This window comes from Myripristis murdjan, chromosome 22, assembly GCF_902150065.1.
Source record: "Myripristis murdjan chromosome 22, fMyrMur1.1, whole genome shotgun sequence".
NCBI classification, from domain to species: Eukaryota; Metazoa; Chordata; class Actinopteri; order Holocentriformes; family Holocentridae; genus Myripristis; species Myripristis murdjan.
The window spans coordinates 24929606-24954364 of NC_044001.1; the positions used below are offsets into that span (position 1 = coordinate 24929606).

Below are 24759 nucleotides of genomic sequence, written 5' to 3' on the forward strand. Positions count from 1 at the left end.
TCATTCCTCCCTTCCTGTCCTCCTTTCTTTCTCTTCCTCTCTTCCCTTCCTTCCTTCATCCCTCCTTCCTCCCTTTCTTTCTTTTCTTCCTTCATTTTTTACTTCCTTTCCTCCTTTCTTTCTTCATTCCTCCTTTCTTTTCCTCCTTTCTTTCTTTCTTTCTTTCTTCATTCCTTGCTTCCTTTCCTCATTTCTTTTTCTTTCTTCCTCTCTTCCCTTCCTTCCTTCCCTCCTTCATCCCTTTTTCTTTTTCTGTCTTCCTTCCTTTGTTTGTTTCTTTCCTTTCCTTTCCTCCTTTCTTTCTTTTTTCTTCAGTCCTCCCTTCCTTTCCTAATTTCTTTCTTTGCTCTCTTTCCTTGCCATCTTTCTTCCCTCCTTTCCTTCTCTCTGTCCTTTCCTCCTCCTTGCTTACTGTTTTGCTCCTGTCTTAAACCGGATGTGCTCAGTTCATACTGACAGAGCACATCCGGGGCAGATCTGGTCCATGTTTCTCTTGTGTTGGCAGCCTCTTTACTACTTTCAGTTTTATTTTGCACCAGTTTACCTCAGTTATTAACAGCTGACATGTCCCGGGGGTCGAGTGCGGGCTTTGACCGCCACATCACCATCTTCTCGCCGGAGGGAAGACTCTACCAAGTCGGTGAGTGGCGGGAGAGATGAAGAAAAGTTAACCTGCTCTGTCATCTCCACAGGCTAGCCGGCTAATCACGGCTAGCACCACTCAGCTAGCACATGTAGCGTTTAAGTTACATAGAAAAAATACTAGTGAGAAAATGAACATAACGTTAGTTAACAGGGGGTTTATTGAGGTGAAACAAGTTGCGAGCAAGACGCAGTATACAAGCTAAATTAGCATTATTGCTAAACGTAAAAGTCTTAGTTGTGCTAGGTTAGCTAGCAGAGCACTGTTATGTAAAGGCTGTCAAGAGTAGCCATGCTAATTATTAGTTCAAGAGTAGCATTTATTAGCCGTGAAATGCAATTTTGAAGCATTGTTAGTTGGGTGACTGTTGTAAAACTAATTTTATCTGTGTACCAGGGTGACATTAGGACACCAGTAGTGTTTGTTATGGTATTTAAATGACGGGACGTGTCACTCCGCTAACGTTAACCAAACTGAGTAAGCAGAAATTCACAATGAGCCTCTAACTCTTGTGATCTTATTAATACTTGTGGAGCCACCTGAAGCAGAAACGTAAACAAATCATGGGCTAGTTGTGTTGTGGTTACAGTCCTTGCTTCTCAGTTTAGTAAGTATGCCAGCACTCTTGTTAAGTGGAAGTTTATGAAACCAAGCTGAGCCATAACAGGCTAGATGATGATGATGATGCATAAATGAGCTGCTGTCTGTCTGACTGATAACTCACTCAAGCAGATTGGTTGTCAGGACATTTCCTCGGTCAAGGCAGTGGGAAAGGATTTGAGGATGTGTTTATGTGGCTCTTGTGTAAACCTGTTGTTTCCCACCAGAGTATGCCTTCAAAGCCATCAACCAGGGAGGACTGACATCCGTAGCGGTCAGAGGGAAGGACTGCGCTGTGGTCGTCACTCAAAAGAAAGTCCCAGTCAGTACAAATGGAAATGCACAGGCTTTGTACACAGACATACACACACCGGTCTGACCTCCATCAATAAGCTCAAGAAGAGAGTCTGATATTGGATTTGTGTACACCCGGCCTGCAGCAAAATATGATGTGTCACCCACATAATGTCACGCCTCTTGGGACAATCAACCATTATAACTGCTGCTAAAGCACTGGAGTCTCATTTCAACACAGAAGGCAGTCTCTGTTGTTTTGATCACATGGGTGACCACATAAATTGATTAATTTCCGCAACTATTGATTTAAAAGATGTGATTCTCATTTATTCTTTTCTGCATGTAGCTCCTTTTGTCACGCTGTTTTCCTAATTAGAGAATCCACTTACATATCCAGACATTATTAATGTTTAAAAAAAAAAAAAAAAGCTTATGCATCAGTCTTTGTTGATTATGATTCTTGCTTTGCGTCACTAGATGAGAATGCAGTTTGACACAGGGTTTACAAGGCCTTTTTCAATTTTTAAAAAAATCATTCATCAGAGTATTTTTATCCTTGTTCAGAAGCTTTAACTGGAGTTAAACTTGTGAGGGAGATTGCTGTATTTCCATGACTTCTCACAAAGGTTTGGCGTGTACATTTACAACATGTTTTTTTTCCCCTCTCCCCTCAGCTATCGTTATGGTTATTGTGTCCCAAAATGCAGTATTGCATTATGTTGCTGACTTAGCAATGTCTCGAGCATGTTTTTTTTTTTTTTTCTTAGGACAAGCTGTTGGACTCCTCTACAGTCACACATCTGTTCAGAATCACAGAGAACATCGGTTGTGTAATGTCTGGCATGACTGGTAAGTGAGGGCCCGTCCAGCTGTCAGTTAACAGTTAGCATTTTCAGCTAATCAGTTCAGTCTGCGTTGCCTTCAGCCATGATGGAAATCAAACAGTCAGACAAAGACAGAAGAGAATGCTTCAGAGAACAAAGACATTGTAAACTTCAGTCATGGATAATTGTTTGCAAAAATTGAACTTCTGTTCTGTGTTACTTCATTGTTGCCATGTTCACCATGATCCTTTTTAAGAGCTGGAAATGTCTCCTACATTACAGTCAGTTGTCATTTCAGAGCTACAGAGATAACATCATAATGTGTAATATAATATTAGTCTGGTTCCTGCTCTTAGCATTACTTGGACCACATTACAGAACATTATACAGTTAGTCAATTCAGCTGCCTCTCCAGTTTCCAAACAGTATGAAATATGTTACCTCTGTAATGACTGGTAAGAAATAACCCGTCGTGGCTTGCAAATTCAACCTGATTGCATTTGTTTTTTTTACTTTTTTATGTTTTTTTTTTTTATTATTATTAATGGGGGGTAAAGTATTTTGTTTCTGTCTCTGTCTCTTCCTTCCTCTAGCTGACAGCAGGTCTCAGGTTCAGAGGGCGCGTTATGAAGCAGCTAACTGGAGGTATAAGTACGGCTATGAGATCCCTGTGGACATGCTGTGTAAACGGATGGCAGATATCTCCCAAGTGTACACACAGAATGCTGAAATGAGGCCGCTTGGCTGCTGTGAGTAGTGTGTATTTTGAAGATCACTTATTGAAAAAGGGACAGTGCACATGAATGTCAGTTCAGATGTCAGTGTGCCAGAATTAGACAAAAGGCTAGTTTGCATTTGTTGTCTCTCTGCCTAGTGTTGTTTGGCCACTAACATAGAAGAAATAGAAAATACATAAAAACATGAGAGATAAAATACAGTTAGGCTAAGAATGTAGTGAGTTAAACAATTACATAGTGCAAATAGACAAGGTGTACAGAATAAGATATAAACACAGGTGAGCAAATTGAAATAGTTTGTGAGTAAACACTTAAATAAGGTGGAGAATTCACTAGAATTAAAATGGTGAAATAAGAAATAACCGTCTTGAAACAGGGTGATGTATTCTTTCATACACTGGATTGGTGGGTGGGGTGGTGTGTGGATGAAATAGTGGGAAGGACTGCAAAGAGAGGGAAGCCCCTTCCAGGCTCGCCAGGAGTGCAATGAGTGCCTAGTGGGCAATTATAGCTCTAATCTGTTTAAATCAGATTATTAATTCTAATCAAATAATGTTATATAGTTAAACAAAACAGATGATTCAAATCAAAACATACAGTATTTGCTCTGTTCTCTTTCCGCTGTGAAAAAGAAAATAACAGAGGTGTAAAGCGACATTGTTTCCACTTTTTTCCCTATCGTCCTGCCATTCTTCCCTCTCCCTGGCCTCGTCCATCCCTCCCTGCAGGTATGATAGTGATAGGAGTGGACGAGGAGTTGGGTCCTCAGCTCTACAAGTGCGACCCAGCTGGCTACTACTGTGGGTTCAAGGCCACAGCAGCTGGAGTCAAACAGACCGAAGCCACCAGCTTCCTGGAGAAAAAGGTCAAGAAGAAACTGGACTGGACCCACGAGCAGACCATAGAGGTTGGACACACACACACACACACTCACACAGAGCTGTCATAGCACATGTATTATCAGCCTTTCCATGTTCATAGAAAACGTTGTCAAATGCATACAGTAATACTGTGTTCTCACAGTATAAAAAACCCATGCTGATCATCAGCGTCATGGGATCTCAGTCAGTCAGAGCAAACTGACCTCTAGTTGCCATAGGGACTTCAGTTTGAAAAAAAGATGCTCAGTAATTACATAATGGCAGGGCTCCTCCTGATTGTGGAATTTCTTGAGTGTTAGTGAGGTTTTTTTTAGGTCTCTTCCAGACAGGGAAAGTGAGGGAATTTGACAAATTCTCCAGGGAAGTCCGGAAATTTCATAAATGCGTTCCAACTTGGAAACGTTCATTGCATTAGCTGGTGGCTTTATTTCAACTGTTTTTCTCCATAGGAAGTTATAAGTTATGGAATAGAACAGAATAGAATAGAAGATACTTTATTCATCCCATTCCCATTCAGGGAAATTCAGTTATCCAGGAGTTCAAAAAACACAAACATGTGACATATAATAATAAATAGATAAATATAAAAATATATATATAAAAAATACATAATAATAGATAAATATAAAAAAAATACATAATAAAAAAGGAAGTGTGCTGACATAATCCTGTACAGTCATGGAAAAGTCACTGAATTTTATTTTACCTCCACAGTAGGAACAGTAGGAAGTCTTTTAAATATGACATGATAATAAGCAGAGATTATTAAATGTAATTCCCACTATGAGTAAATGTTAAGTCAAAGCAGCGATGCCCTTTTATGACTGTAAACAGCTGGTTTAGAAAGGGAAAAAGGCAAAATTGGAATTTCTCTGGTTGTTTTGGCAGCTGATTGCTGGAAACAGTTATGTAAAGGTGAGCGGTAACTGCTGCTCGTTCTTTTCTGAGGAAGTTCTGCAGATTTTCCTGAGTCAGTTACTTCTAAGAGGGTGCGGTCTTTTATGTAGCCAAACATAGCTTATTATATTTTTACAGAAGTCTAAAAAATGATTACAAGAAAGACAACAACTTTGATTTTCTCCATTTAATTTAAGTGATTGAGTCCTTACTTCTTACAGAGGGCATCCGTCCACTCATGCATGCATACAGTAGGTTTTCAGCCGTGGTGTCGCTCCGTCATTACTCAGTGTGTCCTAAATGCCTACATGCACACCTGTATATTTAGGCAGGATTTTCTTTCCATGCTTTTGAATTATTTGACAATTATTTGTTCCAGTTTCCAAATAGCTCTAAGATAAGGCCTCCTCTTTTCCTCTCTCCTGTCCTGCTTTTCTCCCTCTCCTTCCAAAACAGACGGCTATCTCTTGTCTGTCCACCGTACTGTCAATCGACTTTAAACCCTCTGAGCTGGAAGTGGGAGTTGTCACTACAGAAGACCCAAGGTTCAGGTAAGCCTGAGAGAGAAAATGTCCTCAGATCTGGAAGTGAGGAGCATGATTATTAGGGCAGTGTAATACAGGTGTCACTAATGACATTAAGATACTTTTCTATTTAAGTGGATAAGAGTCTCTCCAGTGAGGCAGCATGAACAATAGCAGGGCCCTGGCTGGTTAGACCTCAATGGAGCAGAACCTTAATCGATGTTATTAGCAATGCCTGTGTTTACCCTCTGTTTCATGTCAAAATGACTGCTGTGAAAAAGGTCTGTTGCTTCCATTGGCATGTGTTTTGTCCACTGGTGTATGTGTGCATGACCATATTATGGGTGTTACATTATTAATGTGTGTGTCACTGTGCGCTGCAGGGTTTTGTCAGAGGCGGAGATCGACACTCACCTGGTGGCTCTGTCTGAGAGAGACTGAGGAACTACAGCAGTATATTTGTTTTTTTTTTGTTTTTTTTTTGCTGCCCTTCACCGTGATCTGGAAATGGATGATGAACGGTAACACCAGAAAGCCCTGCCTCCCTCACTCAAAGGTCTCCTCTAGAGGGAAGATAACAGAGGAGTCGGTATCACCTGGTCAGGATGGGGTGTACAACACCTGCACAGAGGGGATGGTAGAAATAGTGGAAAATCTCACCCTGGTGCTCTGTATGTGTTGTCCTTCCCCTGAGCTGTGGGGGGTTCAAATTGATCACAGCGCAGATCTGACACTATGAAACTTGTCAACAACCCCCTTCTGCAGCAGTGGCCATGGTCACTCCTCACCCCTGACTGACCATATTAATACCGACCCCTCCTGCCTTTCCTTCTAGTTGTACTGACATGTCCTCACTGTAGCCAGCTGCCAAATCTCAGTGCCTGGAGAAGTGACATTCAAATCGGCCCTTCGTACAATGCCTCAGTCCGATACCTTTCCACTTGGCTGATGATGTGTCACACAGCTGTTGCCACCAGAATGCAGCCTTCAAGGACTGGACAGTGATTTTTTTTAAGTATATAATGAGGAAATGAATATACCCGACGTTGGTTAAAAAAAAAAAAATACAATTTAAGCTGATTACTGGATGGTGACGAGCAGGTTCGAAGCTAGGGGTGTGATAACAGTGGCACTTGATAACTCCTAAACATCAGCTGGGGCCCAGTGGGGTCCAGTGGTGTCTTGAGTCACTGCATTTTAACAGTGCTTCCCAACCTTTTTATCTCAGGGCTGCAAGAACTTCAGAGTTCTGTGTCGATCTCTTTACTGTTACTGACGCGCGTTGAAGACTCTGACTCTGGTGTTCTTTGAAGAGCACCAGTGGATGGCCCGTAGCTGTGTTGGGAACCACTGGTCCACGATGACGTTTGTACTCTGATGTACTTCCTGATAACCCAGGGCAGAGTAGCGGGAATTGTCCTGCTGCAACATTATCATCATCGTCACACCCCTATGTTCTGAGTCTGAGGCCAGTGTCAGCGGAAAGTCTCTGATTATTTAAGAGTCCTCCTCCCTACCCCTCCCACTGCTGCAATCCTCCTCCAGTCTCCTGCCATCGCTGTACATTACTGCAGTTCTATTAAATACAATGTTTTTGACAAACGCTGAGGCTTCCATGTTGTCTTTTTCTTAGATTGTCTGTGATGGAAATTGTTTCACCAGTCATTCAACAAAGTGAGTTTTCTTCAGAATTCAGTTACTGAGAGCCAGTTTGCTGCCAGACTCTCGTTATGTACAACCGTATAAAATATACATGGTAATATATATTGTCAGTGTAACTTGCAATTTTTATTTAGCCCTTTGAAACCGTGATCATTGTCAGATTTCTTGTGTTTAAATGTTTGCGAAAAGTGTCTGCAGCCTTAGGTGGCAGAAGCTTTCCACAGACATTTAAGTTGTAAAGATTAAAAAAAAAAAAAAAAAAAAAGAATCTACAAAGTGAGCAGGTCACAGCCTGGTGGGTAATAGGATCACAAGTCAAAGATGCAGAGGGTTAAAGATCAGTCTAGTTGGACTTTTAAATGCTAACATTGAAACTGACTGTCTCTGCTCATTTATCCATACAGATTCCAGCCTGACAAGCCAAAACCATTCACAGTGAAATGAGAAATCTTTTTATTTAGTCCTCTGCGGTTCAGATATTTCCATGGATGTGTAAACAGGACACAGCCTCAGTTCATTGTTTGTCCACAAGATTGTTGGCACAAGCTAAAAATAGCATTTGGTGCTTACATTTAAAATGTATTAGACAGTATTTTGTACAATCCTTGTTATTGTACTGGTTTTAGGAAGGCTGACGGAGGAAGAGATGAAGAGAGAAAGCATCATGTTTGTTACCTCAAAATATAGACATTTTCACTTCGCTCTGAGGGACACAACCCGTCAGCATGTGACTTGCACGTTAAAGGCTATCGGGGAGCCTGCAGGTCCTGAGAAAGGCTCTGCATTAATTTAGCTGTATTCTCTGAGATTTTGTTTGTTTTGCATTCCCATTAGTTTTTGCAAAATAAGTCTTATATTTCTTTCCGGCATTAAAAAGATCTTTAAAATTTGCTCATTTGACTTTAAACGTGGGGAGTTAAGCAGATGCTTTGAGCTGCTCGACATGATCTCAGTCATTTGGAGTGCAAAGCTGGTTTATAAGATAATAGAACTGAATTTGAATCCAGTAGGGTCGATTGGTTGGATAATAACTAAGGCATTCTGCTGCTCAATGGAGATTCCCTTGATGAGGGATGAGAAGCGGGGCTGTCGGGAACAGCTGACTGCTCTGTTCTGGGAATTTCCTGTTGCTTCCCCCTTGGCCAGTCTTTGATTTAGTTTGCTCAGTGATCAGTGTTCACACACACACACACACATTCCCTTATCTCTTTACAGAATGAGGAACTAAATGGCTGCCTGAATTGATCACTACTTCCTCATTCAGCAGAAATGTGCTGTCGTTTTAACAGCAAGTTTCCTACATGACATGCGTCGTATGAATGTGAAGGACGTTAGTCAGAAACAGAATTCAGCTGTCATGCTTTCATCGGCAGCAGCCATATAAGTATAAAGAACTGACAGCTGAGGAAAGAGCACCCGGCTGAAAGTTAAATTTTCCAATGCTGGGTAATTACAGCCTTGGGCCCACTGGTATGTTAGTCGTCTGGTAGATCCTGTAAGGCTTTTACACTCTGTCACTATGAATTGTTTTTAATTCAGCATATACCATAACCAAATCCTTATGACTGATGAACATGGATTTTTGTTGATGCATAGGGCAGTTGTTCCCATCCAGACTTGTTTTAGGACCAAATGTATTTTTTCTACTTAAAAAAAAAAAATCATCATCTTTATTTCCACAACACTATTGTAATCTTCCTGCACTCTAAAGCTGTGAACCAACCCAGCCACTGAAACCCCTTTGGTATATAATGCACACAGGAGAGGTTAACATGGAGTTAAATATAAGTTTTTTTTTTAATTTAAATGGAGTGTGCTGCACTGTTTGCTGTCTTGACATTTACAACCCGCTCAACTGTACACATTCACAGCTTCCATAAAAAATACATCTTTGTATACACAGCATTTACAATATCATACAACATACATGTTGCAGGTACAACTGTGTGGATGGATGTTTTGTGAGGTTTTTTTTTCTTTTGCAGTGTCCATAGAATACAAGCGATCCTCTATCATACAGCAATAAGAGACCCCCATCCCATCATAATTTGGATTTTTTTTTCTTCTTTTTTCTTTTTTAGCATCTGATCATGTTTGTGTGTGCTTCCGGCACTCTGGAGCAGTCTCATTGGTTTATTCAGCTGTCAGTCTCTGGCTTGTTTGAGTCAACCGTGCAGCTGTCTGTCCATCCTTACGACCTGTCCCCCTGTTTGTCCGTCGACACGCTCGTGCTGCGTCACCCGTACGTTGTTGGGCTCCTGTGACTTCATTGCAGGAAGAATACGGACATGCCGAGGCAGTTTCTGTTGTCCGTTGCCATCATCATCACAGCCCCCCTCCTCTGCAACTTCCTTTGCTTCCTGTTAATGTCCGTTCCACTGGATGTCATCATATCCCACCTGCAGACGCATGAAGGAGAGGCGAGAGGTTAAGGAGTGTGCAAACTGTTACGGAAATGGAATTACACACTAACACCAGCTCTTTAATGTCTATTGTTACACCGGTTTGCCAACAAATGGCCCGGTCAGAGGAATCATTCCGGTGTAGTGTGGGCGTACTTCACTCAAAAGTCTCAGGTGTCAGTGTGTAAAAAGTACAGTGTTTAATGGAAAGTTCTGGTGTCTCGTGACTAAACGCTGTTTCAAGGGCTTTTCCATCCTGACGAGAATAAAACTTCGGGGAAAACACTGCACCACCATCATTTGAACACTACTGTGTACATATGACTCATTTTGTATAGTTAATGAATATCAGGGCTTGCTCTGGAATTTTATCATTACTGAGTTAAGCCCAGGAGGCAGGGAAGAAGACCGACTTGCGGAAAACGCTTTTGATCCTGTCCACCAGTTGTATTTGGGGGAATTTCCACTGCTGACGCGAGCAGTTGGCACTGCAGCCTCGCAGGCATAAACATTTAATGCCTGCACTGATGTTTATCTTAATGTTCAGCCTGTGTGAATGAACAGTGGAGCCGCGGCAAGTTTAAGACACACACCTCCTCATCAGACTGCTCATCCTCCTCTTCCTCACTGTCTTCTGATTCGCTGTCGGGCAGCTCCCTCAGGGCAGGACTGGTCAGTGGGTAGAGCTCTTTCCTGATGTCATCGTCTTCGCGACCGTAGGTGAGGTGGAATGGGGAATGGCCGCCGTAGGTCAGGTGGTTGGGGTTGGCGCCGCCCTTCAGCAGCAGTTTGACCAGCGACAGGTTCTGCTGGTCTACAGCCAAATGTAGCGCACTGCGACCATTACACTGCTCCTGGACGACAGGGGGGACAACACATTGTGTTAGCACGAGGGGGTAAACTGTTGCACATACAAGTCCAATGGAAAGATGCATCACTAATATCACGCATTATCTATACAGCTTCTAGCAGAAAACATAGGAAACAGCTTCTCTGTCCCGTCACGTCTATAACATAAGTACATCTCAGATATAAATTGCCTGCCAGTCCTGTAAGTCAAAAAATGTGCTGTCTACATTCATGACTTCACAAATAATTAAATATAGCCCTTAAGGGTTAACTTTCACTTTTAGAGATCCTGAAAATGTTGTGGTTTCTCGGGTTTCCCGCTGTGATTTTCACCTTCAGTGACTATCAGAAGCAAAACTGAACTTCTGTTTCAGTCTAACTGCCGTTAAAAAGGCTTTTAAAACGTCTCAGGTTTAACTTGAAGAAAGCTGACATAAAACACTGGCCACTGTTTTGTTGCTGATCATATGCTGTGTGTGCTTTGTTTGTGACTAGCTGTGAATTCACATACACACATGGTGTGTGATGTATACTGTACCTGTGCGTTGATGTCAGCTCCTAGAGCGACCAGGGTCTCCACCAGTGAGAGGAAGCCCTGCACTGAGGCCAGGTGGAGGCAATTCTGACCTGGAGGGAAACACAAGAACAACAGGTCAACACCTGACAACAGACCAGCACAGGTCATTTACACCAAGACCTGGTGCAAGATCCAAAGGTGGGTCGCAGGTGAATTATTAACTGGATAAATAGATGATTTTGTATGAGATATTTTTGTTCTAACATGCGGTTAAATCAGCCTAAAAATCCCCTCTATGTTTAGGCTGAACACTGTAGATTTTTTGGGAAACAGACAGACCAAATAAAGCCACTTCCGCTCCACCAACAGCTTTGCCAAAATCAGTTTCAGTCGTGAGAAAATTTATTTTGAAAGTCTAGCTCCCTTGAGAAAAGGTTTTCAAACCAGCCAAAAACACCATACCAGAGGCCTCAAAGTGTGCAAGAATCTAAAAATGGAGCAGCCTGCCTCTCTTTCAGCTCAGCATCTAACATTATCTGCCATGTAATGGAAGGGTTTTAGTCGGGGTGTGATTGTATGGCGTTTGAATGGCTATGGCATTCCCCTTGCTCACCAAAAATTTAAATACTTCCTCCTTCCTAACCATAGTACTTAAGGTTAATGTGTAGCAGAAATGACTCTCTTCCTGCCTGTCATTCCTCCTGCTAAATGGTAGTTAGTTAAGCCAGTGTCTCCTCTGTTTCCATTCAGAAGCGGTGGGCCACCACTGCTACAGAAAATATGATCACACTGCAGAAACACTGTAATTATGCCTACCAGTTTCAAATTATAATATTTCGCCCCCCGAAAAAACAACTAAGAACAGACAGATCAATTTTTCACAATGGTTTGAGTGCTGCAGCTTGGACTATATTGAAACTGGAAACACCTGCTATAAAACAATGAAAGCTATTGCAGACTCTGTGATCTTACCCTGGTAGTTGCAGGCAGCCATGATGGTGTTTAAATGCTCCGACTGACAGTTCTGTGTGATGGTGCTGAAGCAGACCAGGTTACCGCGGCGACAGGCGATGTGAAGAGGCGTGTCCCCGCTGTCGTCCACCAGCGTGGGGTCGCAGCCGGCCACCAGCAGGCGCTCACACACGTCCGGCTGGTCTGTTATTACTGCTAGGTGGAGGGGAGTCTGCATGTGGAGGAGAGGCAGCCAGGTGAGTCATTTTCATTGTCTTTAATTACAGACGTGTAGCACATGAGGAGTCCACATACACCACATAATCAGACTGTCTCTACCTGTCTCTGGTCATTCTGTGTGTTGAGGAAGTGTGTGTTCCTGGACAAATTGATCATGGTGCTGATACAGTCCTTGGCCTCGTGGATGATGGCCAGGTGGAGGAGCCTGCAGAAAGGGAGAGGACAGTAGAGCACATGTTAGACCTCACATACACTATCAGGATTTTGAAACTCACACTAGCCCCCAGGGAAATGTTGATGAATTTTGTCTCTGGCTTCTTCTAAGTCTATGAAATCTACAAGACCAAAGTATTATTTTGCATCATAGCCATTTTGAGCAAATTGCTAATGTCAAATACAAATGCCTTTAAGTAATAAAGATTTCATCAGCATTACATAGAATTATACTTTTTTTTTTTTTTTTTTTGTGGCATATCTGCTTTAGAGAGATACAGGAATGGCAGGGGAGAGGGGATGAATTCAAACCCAGGCCACTGAGGTAAGGACATGTGGCATGTTCTCTACCAGGTTAGTATCCTTGTATTTTGGTGTTGGTGTTTACGGGCTCTACAAGGTAACTGGGCCTAGTATCTGCAACACTATTTGGAGATTGATAGAATCCAAAATAATTAAACACTAAATTAGGAACAGGTCAAGAGAGATTTAATGTAGAGAAGTTAGTGTTGGGAAATAAATTAAAGAATTTCTGAGAGTAATTTTTTAAAGGGACAACACAAAAATGCAGTAGGTTTTAAGGGAAACCCCAGAAAAACTGGGATTTCCATTAGAAATCAATGGGAGTTGGATGTCCATAAAAGGGAATTGTGGGGGGAAAACCCCAAAAGTTTAAGTTTTTCATACCGCTTTTTCATACTGAAACATTTTCATCACAACTCATTTAGTCTCAGGTGAAAGTCTGAATAATTTTGGTCCAAGTGTAACTCATGAATACAATAGTTCTGTAAATGGGGTCATTGGTTGTGAATAAAACCACAGTGACCCTCTGGAAGCTCCTGAGGGCCCCAGGTGCTCCAGGGGGTCACTGTAATTTAAGCAGCCCAAAGTGGAAAACACTGCCTTATGTGCCTTTAAAACACTGTTTCAACTATTCACGGTTAAACCACTACTCTAGTTTCATCTTGTTTATGAAAAAGGTTCTGAGTTCTGATTGGCCCAGTTCAAAGACGCCGTAAAAACGCCCAATCAGCGCGCACCTTGAACCATAAAAACAGGACATAAACATTAGCTAATGCACTGACCGAAAATAACCTGCAGGAGTGGAGCTTTCCGTGGAACTATACAACTTGGCGGAAGGAAGACAGTCCGTTATTTTGATTTACTGAACGTGTCTCTAGGTGGCTGCTGTACCACAGCAACACAGAGCAGCCAAACGGGTTTTAGACAACTTTCTGCGGAAAGTTGGAGTACTTTTTTCTACTTCCCCCCTGTGTTCTCGTTTCACGGGAGCGCGCATCGGTCGGATTCCTTGGCGGCGCGCCTGGGACTTTCCCAGGCAGCCGAGTCTGACCCGCGGCCATAGTAGATTCCCTTCTGATAATAGCCTTTTGTTTACGTCCAAAACCGCAATGCCTGACCACAGCTAGACTCATTATCAAACTGGACACCCGTTCTGTGCATTGTTAACAAGGCAGCTCGATACTTTAATAAGCCCTAATGCGTAAACTCAGCCTAAACTCTGCCTGCGCCTGTGCATTGTAATGACAAGGCAGAGGAAGACATTATTCGCAACAGGAAAGGGATCAAATTACCTCCAAGAGCAAAGCTAGGCCTAGTCAGGCGGCACGACAAGCGTAACTATGGCGCCTAAATGCATAAATATCCCATGTTAAAGGTCAATTCCTGTAAAAACCTACGTGTCTCCGTCCTCCGTGATCTGTGTTTTCCATTCCTGCGGCTCTCCGGTCGCAGCGGGTTGCTGTTGGTGCTGCGGCGGCAGGCAGTCCACCTTGAGCCGAGTCAGCTCGGCCGCCACAGCCTGGTATTCCTCCTCTTTCAGCGAGTCCAAGCCGCTGTCTAGCCGCTCTTCCGTCGCCTGAGCCGGCTTGCCCTCTTTCGAATCGCCGCTGTAATCCATTTGATTCAATATACTGGTCCGGTGAAGGTCCATGGCGCTGCGTCTGCTCTGTGAAGACGAAGTGCGTTTGGTTGTATCCTCGCGGAGCTCTGAGGCAGTCAGTCAGTGCCCTCTGTGTGGCTACAGCGGGGCGGGGCAACACAACTAGGTGGGGGATTTCCAGCAAACTGTCACTTAGAATAACACTGCATACAGATTGCTGGCACCAAGAGGGGATTTCTACCGAGACGTGTATAAATACACACAGACAGGCTGCATGTACTTGCACCAGGGGCGCAAAGTAACTTTGCAGGCTACATTTAGTGAAGAGCTATATTGAAACAATACATACACCAAGTACATCTTTCTTCAATCAAGTATTTGGACTTGATTTATACATTTTTCCTTCTTGTGGTTCCTGCGTCTGTTCCAAAAATGCATCTCTCCTTCTTTTTATTCTGTATCTGAAACACGCAGTAGCTTGAAAATAAGCCTTTAAAGGAGGCAAACACGCAGAGCTCAATGCATCAAATACTTAAACCAGATTATTATATAGCGTATATATACCTCCACATTTTAATTACTTCTCCCTATATTGCTAAATGCACAGTTGGTGGACCTGTCCTCCATTATGAAAGTAATACTTTTACTTAAATAAGGGGTACATACAATTCCTAAAATATTAAGAATCATCATAATAACTCTGGCATATTTACAATTGTTTTTGTTTTATTAATATGCATTGTCCCTTGATTAAATAAACTAAAGTGAAACTGAATAAGCTTGTGTTCTTGTTTCATAATGTACTGCACAAAGGTGAACATATGCAACTGTTGTTTCACAGCCCATCAGCATTTGAGTGGGTAGACAGACATGGAGGAGGGGGGCAGGGCTGCAGAATGCACAGGACTTTCCTCCAAAACTTGCCACAGAATCAGAAAAGACGATTGCACTATAGTTCCTTGATTAATGTTTGATAGCAATATAATAATAAAAGAAGAAAAAAAAAACTGTCCTGCTCTGGAGTTTCCCTGAGAATTACAGAACCATACAGGCAAGATACAAGATAATGTGTTTGTTCTTAAAGGGACATGTCACTTTGATATCATATTTACAGTATTCCTGATTTATATTGGAGAAGTTACTAAGATGGCCCTGTAATAAATAGTAATGCCACTCATGTTTGCTTTCCATATGGGAAAATCATAACTGCATGAAGCAGCTAACTCATTTTGCCTGTTTGCAATTATTAATAAAGCAAGTAAGGAAAAAAAAAAAAGTCTGGATGTCAGCAGTGAACGCAGTCCATGGCTGAGGTAATGTCTCAGGCTGAGAGCTATAAGAAAGGCACACCAGGTACAGAAATCTAAATGGAAATGTAATATAGTTAATGCACGTTCAGACATTCTAGACCATTATCCCAGATGTCAAAAAAACAACAACATTATCAGAGGCCAGAAGTTGTTAGTGTGCATTGACTGTGCTGATGCATAGTCAAATCAGATGAGTTACATTCTAAAAATGTCACACCTAACCACAGAGAAAGACTCTCACAGAGGAATTGCTTCAACTCCCCTCTGCGGACGGACTGACTCTAATAAACCTCCACCAACTCCTCTTTCCAAAACCCAAGTATCAAAAACCCTGATGCAATATCTTTTTTCGGACGCGATGGCAGAACACCAAGTCCGCGATAAATCAGAGAGACATTTTAAAGCCCTGACCTATGCCTTTAAAAAAACAAACATCGACTTGAGCATGATGTTCTGGAGGCCCGGGGGAAACTCCAGTGTTGTTTTACCTCCCATTGTTCCTTCCATGTGACCAGTTAGACTGGGAAACCCACACTTCTCCCTCGGTGCATTTGCACTGTCACGTTTGCGACCGCTCAGCAAGCACAGAAGGATTTTGGTTAGGAAAAGGCACACGCGCATACACACACACACACACTCTCTCTCTCTCTCTCTCACACACACACACCCAGATCCAGCCAAGTATGCTGCTATTTTCTGAATGTTGTGGCTTGAGAGGAGAAAGCTCTCTCTGCTGTGCATAATGTGCATATGTTGAGAAGATTCAAGTGCTTCATCTGCTGCTGAAACACAGTTAAATCACTGCAACAACTGCAATATTTTGTTTTATGTAACACTGCATTCTTATCAGTTAGTGAAGATTAGGAGGATGATATAAAACATGAGGCACATTCATATCCACCAAACATTGTAGGTACAGAGTATGCACCTTATCACAAACACCCTGATGCTATCACTTGTTGAGGCCCTGTGAAAACAAGGCCTCTGTTTGAACAATAATAAGGCAAATGAATGGAGGACAGGAATGCACACAGACCGAAAGAAAGGCAGCGTTCACTACAGCTGGAGAAGCAAAAGGAGAAAACAAAAGCAGCTATACACACATGCGTTCATACAGAGCCGTATTCACACAAAGGGAACTGAATATTTTTAAGCAGATTAGGAAATCCACCCTCATTTATGGCAATGGAAAGATTTTATTTATTGGTTTTCCGCTCCGCTCCAGTTAAACCAAAATCTCTGCGTAACATCAATGCTTCTCTGCTCGGGTAAATTTAAAGCTTATAATGAGATCACCCTCCCTCTAAATTTATAGACTTTTTATAGATGTTCTTTATGTGATGTGTGCTTTTACTGGATAGCGCGCAGCGGGGAGGAATGGCATGCGATAAAGGTCACGGAGCCAAACCCACATTGCAATTATTTGATAAATGTAATAGATGGTTTCCAGAAGCATTTTGATAGCGGCCGAGGATAGAAAGGAATCGTTTACATAGCATGATCCTGGATTTTTGTTCATGGCCTGTCGCCCTGCTCAGTGCAGCCATGACAAATTCAAATCTGGGCAAGAAAATGCGAAGAATCAAATTTTCTGGGCCTGTCAAAATGTAGCGTGAGTCACCAGGATTCCCCCAGATTACCCACTTAAATGTGGAGTGTATCCTGATTGGAAAGCTAGGGAGTTAATCACATTAAAGCCATATTAAACATCACTTGGACATGAGCACTTTGCTATCTATTACAAATAAAACACCAATGCAGGACTTAAAAGAGAAGATTATCAGGGTGTGAAAGATCTTGCCTTGAAACTTTGAAGTGGCTGCACTGAGAAGCTGCTGCCAGTGTCATCTGTCACCTCCATGTTTACATTCTCTCAGTGAATGTTCCTGAAAGAGCTGCTGAAAACACAGCGGCCGCACAGTGGAAAAGGAAGAGCAGGACTGTACGCACTGAAATAACATTGACATACTAAGATAACACTGCCAGCTGCTGGGATCCAGTTTGGCCTCGCTCGCTCCAATAACAGAAACATCGTCAAGGTGACCCGCCCTGGATTCACCGAACCAAAACCATTTTAACTTTAAGATGGCGTTTGACCAGCAGCTCATAGTCTCATAAGCTAAATAAAGGTCCAAACTGAGAGATACACCCGTTGAAAAACATGAACATTTGCTTTTAAAAGACTGTCTGCATATAGCAGGAATGAAAACCACAGTATGGTCTACCATAAATGCTCAGAGTCACTTCATGTCCTTTACATACACAGTTCTTTTGAGGATAGATCATCAACTATGTGTTTTGGGTTATATTGACTCAGGAATTTGGGATAGAAAACTGAACAAAATAAAAAACAAAACAAAACCGATGCTATGCTCTTACAAATTAGGTTGAAATAAATATCCATACATTAAAAAGGGTGAGGGTAGTTTTGCTCGTATTACCACATAATTTCAAAGAGCTTCGTCTTCCAATAAACATTTAAGGCTTACATTGCCCATGTTATTTTCACAGATATGAAAACAACAAGCCCACTTAAAAGGCCAGGCTCCATCACTGAGGTATCAGGGTTGTGTAAAAGTGAAGCTTTCATTAACTCAACAGCACTTTGACTGAGTGTCATCTAGAATATAACAATAAAAAGAAGATTATGGTGGCCTTGTTAAATAATACAGTATAATCGGGGCTGTGTGTATGTGTGTGTGTGTGTGTGGATAGATAGATAGATAGATAGATAGATAGATATATGCTTCTATATATTTAGGTATGTGTGGGAATTCATCTGCTTTTCCAGACATGAGCGGACATGTACAGTACAGAATGACTCACCCTGAACTGCCGACTCACTCAGTCATACACAGAGTAAAATACAGTGTGGTTTTAGGGGGTCAAAGTGAGCACTGACTCATCAAATTGCATTCTGAACGCATGACTGGGAAAACATGAAGGCGTGATGAAGACGCAAAATATGCTCACGAGAGGTTTCAGTGTTTTCGCTGATGCTGTTACCTGCTTCCTCTTTTCTCCGTTTCCTGCTTCCTCTTCCAGTTTGCACACATATGGAGGAGCTGCAGCTTCATCTAGAAGAACTTCCTCTGGGTTTTTTTTTTTTTTTTTTTTTTTTTAATGGAAAGGTTTTATTGCCAGTGGGTGTAAATGCTGCTTGATGTCTATGCCAGCCACAGCAGAATACATTTCTGGCTGAAACAGAGCTATATCTGGTTATAGCTCTGCCTGTGTGTGTGGTGCTGTCAAGTTAAATGTGTACAGTAAAGCACCAACGCTGCCATTCTTAGGGCTTCAGTTTCCTCTCTGGTGCCGTGTGTTAGAGCGAGCATGGCCGGCTCTACACAGTGGGGGTCCTGGGATAACCTTGTCCTCATACCCCACCACCAGCCACCCCACCACTTTTGTAATGAAGAATGGATTTTGAAGCTCTCAAACCTAAATGAAATCCCTTTTTTCATGGAAACATGTTTAAGAATAATTATTTTTCACTGTGGAAATGCATTTTTTTTGTCAGAGAGCACAGATTTGTAGCATTTTTTTTTTTAATTTTTAAAAAAAGATATTTTATTTTCAGATTTGTAAATATCCTTTAAAATCCTTTTAATTTTCTTTAACTTTTGTTTAAAAAAGGATCTTTTTTTTAATTGTTTGTAGCTTGTACTTGAGCCTGTGCTTTCCAACAAAAGAATTGCATCTTCACATGGCAAAGTAGCAATGTCTAAAAGAAATAGTATTTAATATTTTAACAGAAACACATTGAATCTTGTGCTCTGACAATGCATTCAGGTTTGAGAAGGTTCAAACAGTTATGTGATCGTTACACTAGAGCAGATGTAAACATCAATCCATGAACACAAAACAGTGCAAAATAAGGCACAAAACAGTTAGGACTGTTTTGACAGGCTTTCATTATCACAGCCTGCACAGGGGTTAACCTTACCATTCACCAACTAAAGAAGAGGGGAGGTGGTGCACTTACAATAAACTTCGTGATCCCACAATGTTTTACCAGTCTTTGCATTTTTTTTTTTTTTTTTAAAGTGGGACGATTTCAAAAACCAGTGTTATCAAATCAGAAATTTCTGCTACCAAATATGATTTAGATTCTGTACATTTCACAAAGACAGATAGGTGAGGACATGCAGGTCAGCTGAACTGGAGACTCTACTCTTCCTGCAGGTGTAAATGTGAGTGTGTTTGTCTGTGTGTGCACCATGCGATGGACTGGTGCCCTGTCCCGAGTGTTTCCCTGCCTTCGCCCCAGTGGTTACTTGGAACTTGGAAGATTGCTGGTCATGTAACTTTGACATGAGGATGACTCTGCCAACCCCAAAACACCAAGCAGAGACAATCAGGGTGAACCATTTTCTTGGAGATCTAAGGAGAGAACCCAACAGTGTGAGACAGGTCTGCACAGCAAGCCTCCCTCGGGATGCACAGACATCCAAACATGCCCTCAGTGGGCTGTAGGAGTAGTGGTTACAGGTGGACAAGTACCAAAACCAGACAGAGACATCCAGGCTGTCCACAAGCACAGGACAGTAAAAAGCAAAATGTGCTGTGTGTGTGTGTGTGTGTGTGTGTGTGTGTGTGTGTGTGTGTGTGTGTGTGTGTGTGTGTGTGTGTGTGTGTGTGTGTGTGCTGTGTAGGTCAGACCTCTGTCAGCAGGGGGCGTAAGAGGGCTGCTGCACTTACTCAGAGAGAGAGAGAGAGAGAGAGAGAGAGAGAGAGAGAGATGTTGATTCATATAACAGACTTTTTTTTTTTTTTTTTTTTGGGCAAATACTGTGCAGTGACAAAATTAAGGTATACTGTTTCAGAATTTAGTCCCAAACACTTTTGCACTTTTAGTCTAATTTCTCAAGTCCATTTTGATATATATTATTTATACTTGATACAGCATGTTTCATATATTTTGTACTGCAGTGAGTTATGTAATGTTTTTCCTACCTTGGGACTGTTAGGTCCTGAGCTTGAACACAGATACAATACAATACAAATACTGTGGATTTCAAATCAGAATATGCTGTGTTATTGGATCAGAAATTTAAAAAGGTCTAATCTCAGTTTGCATCATGTGAAATTTTCGTTTGAGAATGTGAGTCTCCACAGAGAATCCGGAAAGGGCTCAAACAGACAGAACAACGGGATAAACAGTGTATGAATCTCTGGGGCCTAAGAATAACTACCACTTTGATCCGCTAGGTGGCGGCAGACGACCAACTAATTGATTGGGACGGTCGACGTGAAAATAAAGAAAGATTGACAGGAGAAAAAAAAGAGATACCGAGTCACTGGCTACCAGCCTTTGTATATTATATATGTTTTAGATAGAGGACCAAAACACGGTGCCATGCCTCGCGGAACTGCATGTCTCATAATCAGAGAAATAAGTTTGAGCTGTTCAATTAATTCACTTTTACAATTTACAACTCACTTTCATGGAGGAACAAAATCTGGGTTCTACTGATTACTAATTAATTACTAACTGATGGTCGTGTGGTAATTTAATACCACTACCACCCTCCTACTAATAATAATCATCATTGTCGTAATCATAATCATGGTAAGGTTTATTATTATTATCATCGCTGTTGTTGCTGTTATCGTTATTATTGGTGTTGTTGTTCTTATATTATTATGAGGCTGTGTGCCTCAACTCCTGCTTGGACCAGAGGTTCTTCAGGGGTGCCTCACTTAGGATTATTGGCTCTATATGGATCTATAGTAAAACAAACAACCTTATAATTTTCTAACTTTATTTACAGTCAGAATAAAGAAACCAGTGTGGCTCGACTGGGTCACTGGTCAAATAATCTGTTCAGCGAGGTTTGAAAATAGACACCAGCATAACCTAAGACGTTCATGTGTAAAACAGTTTTTTTTTTTTTTTTTTTTTTTTTTTTTAGGACGCAGCAACGTGTGCTCACCTTGGCAGACTTTCATTTGGTCTTCAGTATAGAAATACAGACACACGTCACTCAAATACAAGCATACTTCCAATAGCCCTGCTCAAGAGTTCATTCATGCAAAGAGACACACAGACAGACAGGCAGACAGGCAGGCAGCTAGACAGCTCAGTTCTGTAATATAGTTTAATACTTAAAACCTGGTGACTGAGAGGCAGAGATCAATAGAGTCATTTTCAGCAGTCTGGAGGATTATCCCACCTCACTGCCCACTGATGGGCTACAAACTGAAGACACACACAGCTCATGTCCTCCAGCCCACGACCTCCCCTGACTCCAGGGATCCATTTTACAGAAGATTTACTAATGGCAGTCTAAAAAAAAAAAAAAAAAAAAAAAAAGAACCCACTTTTAAAACTACTGATAAACTGCCTTGTGTCCATCCAAGGTTATGGTAAATTGGAGCTCCATTTTTGTGCCTCATGATGCAGCTTTGTGTAAGAGATGAGAGAAGATGTGTCCATTTCCTCTTACTATGTGCTTAATATGTGATTTCTTTCGGATTATATTGTTATGTATATACAATATATATGATGTGCATCAGTTCATTCAAATTTATGCTTCTGCTTCAAAATTCCTTCTTAGACATCCTCACATCAAGAATATTGTACAAATTATAACTGCTGGCTGAATCCAGGGCAGATTTAAAATTGAAAGTCAAATCTGCAGGATAAGTGACCGGAGACAGATGGACCATGGAAAAAACGAATGTCTCAAACACTGATAAAGTTGAAATTACAGGCAGCGATTATGTGTATCTAAATGAAAAGATGGAGACGCTGTGATGACAGCTGGGGGTCCTCGGTTAATATCTGATCCTTAAAAGATTCTCGTTTACCTTGCATCGGTTTAATGTTTAAGGTTCATGTTGTAAAGATGTATGTGAGGCCGGAAAAATGTATTAGACGGAAGAGCAAACCGAGTCCCGCGGGTCAACAAATGTTTGCTGTACGTGGGAATGGCTGATACAGTAAAAACGCCCAAACTGGAGGTCCGGGAAGCTTTGTTGTTAATTAGTTTTTTAGTGTGGGACCCCCCTCTTCTCCTCCACCCATCTCATTTCTATTCTCATTTCAATTCCCTAGGCGGCTCTCGTCAAGCCAGCATCCCGACCCTGAAGCCCGTTCTCACGCTCCATCCGCCTTGACTGATTTCCAGGGAGCTACGCCGGGCTGGCCCGAGCCGGCTGGCCGAGCTATAGAGCACTTGGCCCGCTTGGAGGGGGCTGGCTGCCCCGGGGGAGAGGATGGATGGATGGATGGATGATGCTCCCTCCGATCTCTTATCTGCCACAGCAGCTTCCAGGGGAGGAGGAGGGGTAAAAAAACACACACACACACACACACACACACACACACACACACACACACACACACACACACACACACACACACACACACACACACACACACGGAGCGAGAGAGAGGGAGAGAGAGAGAGAGAGAGATCAACATCTCTTTCTCCCACCTTCACTCACTCCACTGACCTTCTGTCTTGTTGGAGAGATAACCACACACACACACACACTCTCTCTCTCTCTTTCACACACACACACACACACACACAGACACACACACACACACACACACACACACACACCACACACACACACACACACACACACACACACACACACACACACACACACACACACAGGCAGGGAAAGCCATGCCCGAGGTATTCCCACCATTAACGCAGCAACAAAGGCCGCGATAATCAGACACTTCAACAGGAGTGAAACGGTCATTAGCAGCAGTATGGTGATATGATCTGTATCTGGCTCCCCATGGGTGCTTTAATGTCCCCTGTCCGTAATTACAACGCAACACAGGCCCTGCGTAGAGCAGGCCGTGTAGATGCACAAAGGAACAACAAACTGATCAGAGGTTTCTTGAAAACAAATCTATTTAAGCACCAGCAAGCATTGCTACAAGTGAGCTTCTTATAGAGAAAAGAAACATCATCTCCTGCATGGAAACAGTGACATGTAATTTCACATCCGACAAGCACTGACAATTAAAAATAAATGTACATATCACGCACTGCACAATCAGGCTAAATTAAACACCTCGCATCCTTCAGTAACTGATATATCTATATATATATATATATATATATATATATATATATGTGTGTGTGTGTGTGTGTGTGTGTGTGTGTGTGTGTGTGTGTATATTTATATATTTACACACACACACACACACACACACACACACACACACACACACACACACAATGGAATACAAAGATAACAATAAATTCAGCAGTTGAACATATGAAACTGCACATCCTTGCTTACAATCATATTGTTATTATTATTATTATTATTATTATTATTATTATTATTGTTCTGTACCAGTAATAGTAGTGTTAATATGTCACATGAACGTTAGTCTAAGTAGAATGACGAATCTTTCAAGACTGACCTGGCCGAGTTGCCGATCAACAAGATATAAAATTCATAATGGGCCTACAGTCCAATAAAATAAAGTCATATATCTGTGAGGAACTATACAATAGATAAATTAAAAAAAAAAAATGCTGTTCTTTAGCCTATTTGAGCACCTAAACGAGCTGCTCAGTATCAGCGCAGCAGCTCCTTATCAACTCTCTCACAAGATCCTCTATTAGCCTGTTAGACTCTTTCAGCTTGAAATCAGTTCGCAGTGAATTTTATGAGAAAAACTATAGGCAACCGCTTTGATTTTTTCCTCAGCTCAACCCAAATGATTAGCCTACATTTGAATTTGATCTTGAAGCTTTTATAATTATAGAAGAGACCAAAGATTAAGCAAAACTCAGAATACCATGTGGGGGGAGCCATACTTCAAAACAGGGGACACTGGGGGCCAATGTTTGGTAATAATTTATCACGACCAAATATCTTATCAGTCATCAAGCACTACTGCTTCCCACATATAGAAATGTAGTCTTCACATCACATTAGATAGAGGGACTTTAGCAGCTGTGGGTTGTTGATACCCTGTCAGGCTGACACCTTTCAGAGAGACTGAGCAATTCAGTTCAGTGCTGCAGCATATACACAGACTACAGAGAGAGAGAGAGAGAGAGAGAGAGAGAGAGAGACGAGAGAACGAGAGAGAGAGAGAGAGAGAGAGAGAGATGCAGGGTCGACCTTAGGGATAAAAACAAACCACGCGCACCAGGGATGGTGTCGTGTCTCTCTCGTGCTCACATCACCTCTCTCTCTCGCGCGCGCTCTCTCTCTCATCCACTTCAAAGCTCTACTTCAAAGAGCGCTCGAGACAAGAGTTGTTCTTTCCGCCTCTCCGGCCGGTGCTGCCGCGCGCCGAGCATCATCGTCATCATTATC

General features: G+C 42.0%; 2 protein-coding genes across 2 annotated transcripts; one reads left to right on the forward strand and one right to left on the reverse strand.

The window, feature by feature from the left end:
- Window positions 1-449: 449 nt before the first annotated feature.
- psma6a (proteasome 20S subunit alpha 6a) lies at window positions 450-7006 on the forward strand. Its single transcript, XM_030044969.1, has 7 exons — window positions 450-640; window positions 1471-1565; window positions 2308-2389; window positions 2958-3113; window positions 3830-4008; window positions 5336-5430; window positions 5787-7006. Exons 1-7 carry the CDS (start codon window positions 565-567, stop codon window positions 5842-5844), a joined length of 741 nt encoding a protein of 246 aa, XP_029900829.1. The 5' UTR covers window positions 450-564; the 3' UTR covers window positions 5845-7006.
- A 1832-nt stretch (window positions 7007-8838) lies between these two features.
- On the reverse strand, window positions 8839-22338 carry nfkbiab (nuclear factor of kappa light polypeptide gene enhancer in B-cells inhibitor, alpha b). Its single transcript, XM_030044415.1, has 7 exons — window positions 22333-22338; window positions 13938-14236; window positions 12124-12229; window positions 11806-12016; window positions 10855-10943; window positions 10061-10321; window positions 8839-9464 (listed from the first exon to the last, which is right to left on the reverse strand). Exons 2-7 carry the CDS (start codon window positions 14189-14191, stop codon window positions 9429-9431), a joined length of 957 nt encoding a protein of 318 aa, XP_029900275.1. The 5' UTR covers window positions 14192-14236; window positions 22333-22338; the 3' UTR covers window positions 8839-9428.
- Window positions 22339-24759: the final 2421 nt, after the last annotated feature.